At 39.4% G+C, this 10,723-nt stretch overlaps 1 protein-coding gene across 1 annotated transcript in view; it reads left to right on the forward strand.

Annotated features, from left to right (window-relative positions):
* hsd17b12b (hydroxysteroid (17-beta) dehydrogenase 12b) overlaps positions 1-10,392 on the forward strand; it is a 28,152-nt gene extending 17,760 nt beyond the window's left edge. The window contains exons 8-11 of the mRNA XM_085357507.1: positions 2,608-2,689; positions 3,333-3,398; positions 3,578-3,727; positions 9,345-10,392. Of these exons, the coding sequence (XP_085213633.1) occupies positions 2,608-2,689; positions 3,333-3,398; positions 3,578-3,727; positions 9,345-9,452 (406 nt within the window). The 3' untranslated portion in view covers positions 9,453-10,392. The remainder of the gene's footprint in view (positions 1-2,607; positions 2,690-3,332; positions 3,399-3,577; positions 3,728-9,344) is intronic.
* The last annotated feature ends 331 nt before the right edge of the window (positions 10,393-10,723 follow it).

The raw sequence follows: 10,723 nt of genomic DNA on the forward strand, positions 1-10,723 counted from the left end.
AGCTACCAGCTGCAGTAAAACAGGAACTGAAGAGATCTTGGGCTTTTCATGTTAAGACATTTTTGGAAACTTTAGCACCAGTGAATTCATATATTTACTTCTGTTACTTACTGTTCACAATAGAACATAGAAAATATTTGAATGTTTAAGCAAGGAAAATGTAATATTGAAACAAAAACAGGCTTTTGATGCCAACAGACCTCAAAAAAGTTGTGGTGGGGCAGCAAAATACTGAAAAAGTAAGTGACACTGTAAAGAAACAGCTGGAGGAATTGATGGGGTTAACAGGCAACAGGTCAGTAACATGATTGATTGTATATTTAAAAAAACAGAGCATATTACTCAGAGTTTCTCTGAAGTGAAGCTGGACAGAGGAATAAGAATAATGTTTCCCAGTGTAAAATTGTACAGACTTTGAATATCTCATCATCTGTACCACATAACATCAAAAGATTCTGAGAAGCTGGAGAAATATCTGTGCAAGGTACAAGGCTGAAAATTAATATTGGATTCCCGTGATCTTCGGGCCCTCGGGCATCACGGGAATAAAAACAGACATGATTCTGTCATGGAAATCCCTGCATGGGCTCAGGAACACTTCCAGAAATCAATGTGTGAGCACAGGTCACCGTGCCATCCACAAATGCAGGTTAAAGCTCTATCAAGAAGCCATATATGAACATGATCCAGAAACACTTCTGTCTTCTCTGGGCCAAAGCTTATTTAACATGGACAGAGGCAAAGTGGAAAACACAGAAGTTCTGTTTTGAAATCACGGAAGCTGTATCCTCTGGATCTAGGAAGAGAGGGACCATCCGGCGTGTCATCAGTGCTCAGTTCAAAAGCCTTTCTCTCTCTGATGGTACGGGTGTGCATTAGTGCCTATTGAATTAGCAGCTTTCACCATTGAAGCTGAACGATATATACACATTTGCTTCCATCCAGACAATGCTGGTATATTTCATCAAGACAAAGTCAAATCACCTCTTGCATCCATAACAGCATCATGGCCTCATAGTAGACGAGTTCAGGTGCTGTGATGGTTTGTCTGCAGTCCACCATAACAAAAAGAATTTGGAATCATGAAAACCAAAATGTGACAAAGAAGACTCGGGACTGTTGAGCAGCTGGAATCCAGTATTAAATGAGAGTGGGACAACATTCTTCTCTAAAGATCCAGCAGATGATCTCCTCTGTTTCCAGATGTTTACATTATGTTAAAATATGAGGGGATGTCTAATAATGGTAAACATAGCCCGAGCTCAACTTTTTTGAGATGTGCTGCATTCATTTTAAGATAAGATAAGACCTTATTGATCCCACAACGGGGAAATTTTTGCATCACCTCAGCTCAGGTACAGATATCAGAAGGAAATACAAAAATACAAATAAGTACAATCAGTGAAAAAAAAGTAAGATAATACACTATATACAATGGTAGCATACACAGTATGTGATTATGGATATGGTTGGAAATATGGAAGACATAAACTATATAGCTTGACATAACTATTGTACCACTACTATTCCTATTTATAGACATGTACACACACCCACATGTACACACTAAATATACATATGTATACATATACATACATATATACCAACTGTAAACAGCATTAACATTAGAATGAGCTGATAATTTTCATGAAGCAGGAAAATGCCTCAGTTTAAACCTTGAACATATTTTCTGTCTCCTCAAGTGAACATACCGGTAGCTAAAAAGCCAGTGAACAGTGAACAGCCAGTGAACTCCTCATTACAGACAGGTTCTGTAATGAGGAGTGGATCAAAATCCATCAATTACAACATCATGTTTGGCTTGCTGATCAAATACTTTTCACTCAGTGACATGCAGAACAATTCATAATTTTTATGCAATGTGGGGTTTTTAATTTCTAAATGAAACTACCATTAAAAGAGAGTTTTGATTTCTTTGGAAGTGACCATAGCTAAAAATTCAGCAGGCGATCAAATGATTTCCCCTTCTGTGTGTCATATAGTCATTCAGCTCCAGGAAAAAGATCAGTTCACAGAAGTATATGACAACTTGGATTTCCTCTTTCGTTCTTTGGAAATAGAAGTCATGATAGATGTATCCTAATAAATGTGGCTCTGTGTTGAGGCATATTGGTTTGTTTTCTGTTTTCAAATAAGTCCTGGCACACTTGGTGTATGCTAATGTGTCGTGCAGTTATAAGCCGGTGGGCCGCATGCTTGATCGTAGGCTGTTGTTGACTAATGTGGCTGAATAATTCCACAAGGGATGGGTCACGCAAACTGCCAGATATTATAATAGAAAGATGATTCCTTCATTGGTCTTTTTCTTTTTTTGTTAAATGAAATGTATGCAAGCACCGCAGGCTAGAGTTGAACTATTCCCCACATTGTAAACATTTAGGTATCTTGATGAAATCTTTGATCCTATCTGTATCTACCAGTTCCACTTTGATGTACAGCAAGAGCAGTTTTGGCTCAGCATGCAAGTACACATACTACCGTCTTCTTTTTGTTACCTGGGGATTGAAGTGTTTGTTGCACATCTTTCTTTTCACTCGTAATTTGCTTCTTTAAAAAAAAAGCACCGGCTTGTCTTGCTGTTTTTAGGAAGAAGGGAGCCATCCTCAACATCTCGTCTGCCAGCGGCATGTACCCTGTTCCTCTTCTTACTGTCTATTCTGCCTCCAAGGTAATTGCGCTACATGGTTTATGACCTTTTCATAAAGTGTTAACTGAAGTTGGACTCAGCTTACCATGTACTGAAGAGGAATCCATCTCATCTTATGAATTATTCTAATTGAACAGCGTACTGATAATTTATTGACGATGGTGATTGAAGTTTGTCCAATATTTATTTAGAAGAAGGGATGAAGTGGTTTTTTTTTTTGTTGTTTTGTTTTTTAATTTTGCTGTTTTTATTCAAAATAAATGAGCCGGTGAGTAACTCGGGTCCTGAGGTAGTGTACCAATTAAATGTTTATAGGAACATGTGGCATCATAATGTTTTATCACGGTCTCATGTGCATTTGTTATCTTAAATACAGCCTGCTGTTCACAGTTTTCCTGGTTAATTTACTGCTGTCTTAATCCTGGGTCCCGTCCTGGCTGCTGTTTTTAAATAAGCAGCTAAAATTAGCCTTTGCAACATCTTGAGTTTGTCGTCCAGTTTGCTGATAATTTCGTCTGCTGGTACCATTGATACAGTCACTCATTGATTTCGTTTTTAATATGTTTTTAATAAATTTTGACAGTTTAAAGGATCTTTTCAGTGTCACCTTTTTGCCACCTTTCTAGATCTTTGTGATTTAATGAGCTACATTTATTTCATGTAGGCATTTGTGGACTTCTTTTCACGAGGACTGCAGGCTGAATACAAGAATAAGGGAATCATTATTCAGGTAAAGTTTATACCACTGCGAAAGACCCACATATTTAATATAGACATAACTGTAGTTATTAATGCAAATTTCATAGGACTTCAGGCCAAAAAAACATGTTTCTGAATACTGTATTGATACATTAGAGTTACACAATTTGACACATTGTAACTTATAATCTCATTGTTCTCTTCTTCCAGAGTGTTTTGCCATTTTTTGTTGCGACTAAGCTGAGTAAAATCCGACGGGCTACACTGGACAAGCCCAGCCCAGAGCGCTATGTTGCATCTCAGCTCAACACTGTGGGGCTACAGACCCAGACCAATGGCTATCTGCCTCATGCCATAATGGTAGGTTCTCATGTGTAAATTGGAGCATCATTTATTCAGCCTTGGTATCATCTTTTTGCAGCGTGGACACCATAGTTTGCACAGACATTAACAAGGCGTTGTAGGATTTTCAAATTGATTTCATAGATTCATTTACTAAAAATCCAGGACAAGTTTGACTTTGACGTATCATGTGACATATCATGCTTCTCTGTCGGGCAATGCGATGGATGAGTCTGGGTTTGGCGGTTGCTAGGAGAACGGTACTTGTCTGCCTGCATTGTGCCAAGTGTAAAGTTTGGTGGAGAGGGGATTATGGTGTGGGGATGAGAGAGTTTAGTGTGGAAGAATTTGACTGTCTTGCACAGAGTCCTGACTTCAACCTCATATAAAACCTTTGGGATGAATTAGAGCGGAGACTGCGAGCCAGGCCTTCTCGTCCAATCAGTGTGAGACCTCACAAATATGCGTCTGGAAGAATGGCAAAAAATTCCCATAAACAATCCTTAAACCTTGTGGAAAGCCTTCCCAGACCATTTGAAGCTGTTAAAGCTGTGATAGGTTGGCCCACATCATATTAAACCATATAGACTAGGAATGAGATGTCAGTCAAGGTCATATATGGGTGAAGGCAGATGAGCGAATATTTTGGGAGTATAATGTGTTTTGAAAACACCTTTAGTTGGTGTAGGAGCCAAGATTTGTGTAACCAATTTAACAACAAAATCAAATACATTTCATTTGCACAGTACATAATCCTGACTGTATCTGCAGATGGATAAGCTTTTAACGGCTGGCAGTAACTAACCATGACTAACAATATTGGGATGCTATAGCTGCTTTGACATTTGTGTGTACAATAAACCTGCTGCTGACAGTGACTCGAGCTCCGCTGAAAGTGCTTCAGTTAGTTGGAACTTAAAATGACTCGACAGGCCAGTTCTTACTCGGCAAATGGTAGTCTTAATGACAATAAAAGATAGGGGAGCACATAAAAGCAATGCTATTTTAACACAACTGGTTTCTCTGTAGTAGTAATGGATCTGCTGCAGCGTAACACTCACGATAACGAGCGAGAATCGTACTGCAGGTAGTCAAGGTATGTGATGGCAACAGGACTGAAACCCCATCAGGCGGCAGTTTCACTTTATACAAAATAGCCTCCTACAGGCTCATCTCCATTCACTGAATTAATGTTGTGTCAACAGTTGCTAAAGCATCTGTCAAAAGGTAAACATCCTCTGAAATAATGGAGTGGGATGCTCAGCTATCTTTTCAGTATTGTCTGCATCCTAACACTGCAATTACTCTGCAGAGAAATGAGCATCAGAAATGAGATGGAAACACAAACATAGTTTTGCTTTTCTTTTTTTTCGGAGGCGTCTTCGTTTTTAGCAGAGGTCACTGAGAGCAGCAGTCATTTTCTCTTTACAGTTCCTTCATGCTGTGCTGTACACCAGTGAACTGTGTGACATGAATATCAATGATCTTGTTTATTGATGTGCATATAAATAAGAATAGGGTCTATTAAGAGCATACAGGTGGTCAATACATTCTAATCAGCATAAGTAAGCTTTATTCGAGAATAAAAAAAGAATTCTTTTTTCTTTTTTGTGGATAAGATAAAGTCAGCACTCTTTCCTGCCTCCAGCCTCTGTATGAGGTGCAGAGAAAAGGTTTGCGTGTGCAGAATCAAAGCCTGTACCCGAGTTATACTCGCTTCAATGTTGTCTCATTACAGCTCCCTCTTGGTAGCCCTGTTCTGACCATTTGCAGGTTTGCAGTTGTTATTTCACCGTGAGCCTTGAACTTAAATTGTATCGGCTCGCCCAACTTTCACATCTAGTGTCATCACTCTTGGTGAGCCAGGTCTCCGGCTACAATCGAGGGCGAAGAGCCCACATTCCAGAAACTAGAGATGGCACGATACCACTTTTTTATGTCCGATACCGATATCATAAATTTGGATATCTGCCGATACCGATATGAATCCGATATAGTGTGTTTTTTTTAATCAATAAAACTGTTTTTTTTAATATCTTGCTGCATTTTGTATAAGTTCATACTCAAGTTTAAAAAAACAACAACACTAAAGCTATTCTGTTATACCTGTATGCAAAAAAAATATTTCATAGTTCAGCAATACTGATCAATCTAATAAACTTAAACCTACACCATCCTCCCTATTCTGGTATTTTAAAGAGTACTTAGCGTAAATATTAAGCAACCTAACTAATAGGGTTCCAACTCCCAGCAACAACAACAGCAAAAAAATAAAAAATAGGGAACCACCCCTCACCCTCCACCTCATGATGCTTAATCGACGTAATCAACTTTAATTTGATGCAGTGTGAAAAAAATGCACAGAAATCAATTATTTTTCAAGAAATATTAAATAGATTCAACATCTTTCTTTAACAGAATTGCAGACTGCACAGATGGTGCCTTCCCAAAGGAAAAAGTAAAAGCTTACTAGGGTATATATATTAGACTTAATAGTTACTATATACAGTTATGGACTTCTATTCATTTTACATCAAATTAAAACTTCGGGTGTGAGATTCAGATAATTATTTATTAAAAGCTAGACATTTTAAATGAGAATAAGAAAGAAAAGTATGTCTTTGTGCCCCCCTTTTCCCTGTTAATGCCCTATCGGCCCCCCTGGCTAAACTTTGCTAGATCCGCCCCTGCACAGTTACCAGCCGTCAGCTACGTAGAAAAGGATCCTGGTGTAATATTAAATAAATTCTAACAACAGATTATCAAGCTTAAACGTGCTGCTGTTGTTCAGCCGCTGGTTCCCTCTTTCTGGTGCAAAGTGGGCCAAAAACAAACAAGAGAGACGGAGTCGCGACAGAAAAGCCGATCAGCTGATCATTAAGCAGTTTCATGATTGAAGTAGCAGCAGGAGAGAGAGAGAAGAGGCAGTCGCTCCATAAATCGGTTGTTAAGCTTAACGTGGGAATGCTTTACAAACATTCAGAGATGGACTTACACACTTGCTTTACTTCTCTCGGGGATAACTTTGTCGGAGATGAAATGCCGGGTTGGTAGCGAAGCTCCAAATGCTCAACCATACCACCGACAGGTCTCGCACACCACAGCCACTCTATCACGTGATGCATACTGCTCCAACGTGCTACGGTTCTGAGGCGAGTTACGGCGTGTCGCAAGTTTTGTGAGGTGCTTTCGTGATATTTAATGGATCGGATTACATTTTTTATTTCTCTCCGATATCCGATCCAGTAATTTAGGTCAGTATCGGACCGATACCGACACGTACTATCGGATCGGTCCATCTCTACCAGAAACTGTAACTGAAGTTACCAGGGCTTGCCAGTATTACAGTGTATCATAGTGCTTCCTCTTGTAGCACAGTTATTGATACGCTGGTGCCAAATAACAGTGTTTTTGATAATACATCAAACCCAGTCACAGTTATGACTGTGTGACTCTTCACTTAACTAGTAAATGAGGGAGAGTGAACAAAAGTTGGACTGGGCAGCAAGGAAAAGCTGAAACTGAAAACTATTAGAGATACTGACATAACAAAGCAGTGCATAATACAGTAAATGCAGTCCCAGTCAGAAGTTTGGACACACTCGTGTAATCCTACTTATAGTGACGTCACCTGGGTGATTGTCTTGCAGCAGTGCATCAACATGTTAATCAAAGGCAATGTATCGTAATGATAAGCACTTGGAAGTAGGGCTGGGCCATATCATACCGTTCACGGTAATACCAGTATAATGTTGGGCAACGATAAGAAAATGAAATCTCGCAATAGAATATGGGTAAAACGCGCATGCGCGGTGCCTTTGTTTTCATACGCACATGGCGGAAAAAGCATGACGACGACGGAGAATGAGAAGGGCGAAAGTGGATCGTTGAATGAAACAGATGAACCAGAATTGGTTTGTAAAAATGCTGCAACTTCAGTGGTGTGGGACTGGTTTAGCTTTCATCCGTCAGATAAACAACAAAGCACTATTTTTGGTAGAGCGTGCTAGCGGGCCGTCGTTATTACCGTGTTTTTTGGAAAATACGGCACACTTAAAATCAATCCTTTGATGTTTCTGAAAATCGACAGTGCCCCTTATAATCCCGTGCGCCTCATGTATGAATTCTGGTTGTGTTTACTGACCTCAAAACGATTTTATGTACACGGCGCTCGAAAATCTGTCAAATGTTTTAGTACGACTTTGCTAAGCTAGGAACCCGCACTGCTTGATGGATTGTCGGAGCATTACGGCTGTCGTAGGCAGGAGCCTCTGCGGAGTGATACGTACTGTGCTTCAACATAATATTACCATATTGTGTGTAATTAAGTTTTGTGGATATTATACATGGTTATGCTGAGGATTTGTTGGCCAATATTCACTGGAAATGCCTTTTGGTTAAACTGTCAGCAAGGAATTTGTATTTGCACTGTTAGATTTTTAGATAACTTTAATGCACATAAAAAACAGCTGCTCGTTTAAGTGAAAATACATTGATGTGGGTTTTTTTTGCACTAATAAAGTTGTGGAGTTGTAAAGTATTTTGTCTAGTGTCAATTATATCGTCAGTTATATCGTTATCGCAAATTTTCAAATGGATATAGTGATAAATATTTTTGGTCATATCGCCCGGCTGTACTTGAATGATTCCCATCCCTACTGCGAAGTGTGAATCCTTCCCTCGGGATCAGAATGTAAGCATGATGTTTTGTGGCAGCGGCGGTGACTGAACTGTTGTGTATGCCCGCTTAAAAGGGACATCAACGCAGTCGTTTTCACCCGACGTATTTGCCAGATCGGTCTCTCTGCAACTCATTCATCCTCCTCACACAAGTTGAGGGTTTGTCTTTGTCACACAGTGGAGGAGGTCCAGTACACGCTGCTCACTGGCACATACAGATGGCCGTAGTGTGATTTTCTTTGTCCTAAAGCTGACACAAAAAGTCACACTGGCTTTCCACGATTACAACCCCCTCGGTTTTAATAATATGTTATTTTAGATAAGAAATGAATTTCAGCTTTAAAGTAAATAAAGCATGAAAAATGAAAAGGGGAAAAAAGGAAATTACTAGTAATTATCTGGATGTGTTTCTAAGTCTCTGAAATGCTCTATTACTTAAACTGTTCCTTGATTGTAAAATAAGTTTACTGTAATCATAATTGAAATCAGTGTGATACTGTTGTCTTTAAAGGTAAGGTAACAGACTTTTTGGCTAAAGCGGAAACGTTTAATTTGAGCTGCCTGTTAGTATATGATGTATAGCATGCAAATTAGATGAATTTACCCATAGAGTCAAAGGGGAGAGAGATAGAATTTTACAACTGGCTATAAAGGAACCATGGGATTGTCTGTGTAGCGTTTGATGACATCAGTGAGAAAAGATTTGCATAATGCTGAAATGGTTTTATGATCTTTATGCAAAATACACAGTTATTGCAGGGACTTGTACTAAAAGGCGTGTAGTTCAAGCATAATTTGAAAAGGGCACAGGCATTAAAACGGCACAATTGCCGGAATTTTCCTGCGCGCAAACGTGCTCGCCACATTTGTTGCTCCTGTGGGTTGGAAATTAATAATGAATGCTAATCTGTTATTTGTAAATGCCACCAGCTGACCATGTAATTTCCCTCTGTAGGGTTGGGTGACTACAGCTCTGCTCCCAGCCAAGATCCTCAACAGCCACGTGATGGGGATGGGTTTGTCCCAGCGCGCTCGTTACCTCAAGAAGCAGAAGCAGGGGTAGACGGATCGGTGGAGGCCAAGACAGAGGGATTAACGACTCGTCCGACTACCATCATCATCATCACGGACCCGAGCAGATGAACGTGACAGTTTCTGGGCAAACATCTCAGTTTTGTCTCCCTCTGATATTTGCTAGCTCATAGATGATGTGAGGCAGTATCTGGCCACATTAAAAGCATTCAATCCAAACAGTTGTGCAAACAATATTGATTAAAGCGTTGCTCTTTACTAAGTGAACAGCTTTAATGAATGGGACACTAATGTTAAAACTAAAACCAACAACAACAACAAAAAAATAACCATCTGTCTGCAAAGCGTAATCAAAAAATGAACCCCGCGGGAGAAGATTTAAAAGATTTGGACGTGTCTGTTGTTTCAGACCTCCTGTGAGTTTGTGGACTAGCTTCAAGCTGCTTAATAAAAACTGGAGGCGCTTACTGTTTTGAAAGCACTTAGTGAGTTATCAAGACTTATGAAAAGTTTATTTTTTCAACCATTTCTACTGTGATGTTAAAAACGTCCTTAATTCCATCATTGTTGTCGTCTGCAAACGCACAACTTTCTGTTGAAAAGTACCACATGCTTATTCAAAAACATCCTTTTTTTTTTTTAAACTTCCTCTACTGTTGATGGGTTAGCGAAGGTGCTGCTTGTGTCATTTAACCCAACTGTACATTGCGTGTATAAACATGAAGAGCATAGAGGGAGAGTTTGTGATGGTTAGAATACTAAAAATGTGTTTTGTTTACAGTCATGATTGAGTTTCCGTGTCATTCTCACAGCACACTTGACATTCCAAAAATGTATTTTATTCCACGATAAATGAGTGGGTGGCTTGTTTTTTTTTCTATGCAGTAAGTGGGTCACATCAACATTTATCTCCATCTTTACAGACGTTTTATTTTTATTTCTTCTCAAGTCTTGGATTCGCTGAAATGTTGTACCCCATGTACAGATGAAGTGAAGCAGAAAACAAATTCTAATCTGACATTTGTTTGACATTCTTTTGTGACTTTTGACTTCATCCAGTATGGCAGTAGTGGTCTCACACATTACTTGCTTTGTTTGGAGTAATCTAAATGTTGTTAAGGTGTACTGTCGTTGCAGACGTCAATAAAAATGCTTTTCAACTAACTTCATCCAGTCGTTTGTCCACATGTCCTGTGTTCAGTCACCTTTTTTACCCCTCAGCCATAAAAGGCTCATAGGGCATTGTTGTCATCCCGCTGGGCAGGCAACGTGGACACGCAAGTTTGTGAATATGATAAATCA

Source organism: Diplotaxodon limnothrissa, linkage group LG1 (assembly GCF_057381915.1).
Source record: "Diplotaxodon limnothrissa isolate DT_005_m linkage group LG1, D_limnothrissa_male_GT1.1, whole genome shotgun sequence".
NCBI lineage: Eukaryota > Metazoa > Chordata > Actinopteri > Cichliformes > Cichlidae > Diplotaxodon > Diplotaxodon limnothrissa.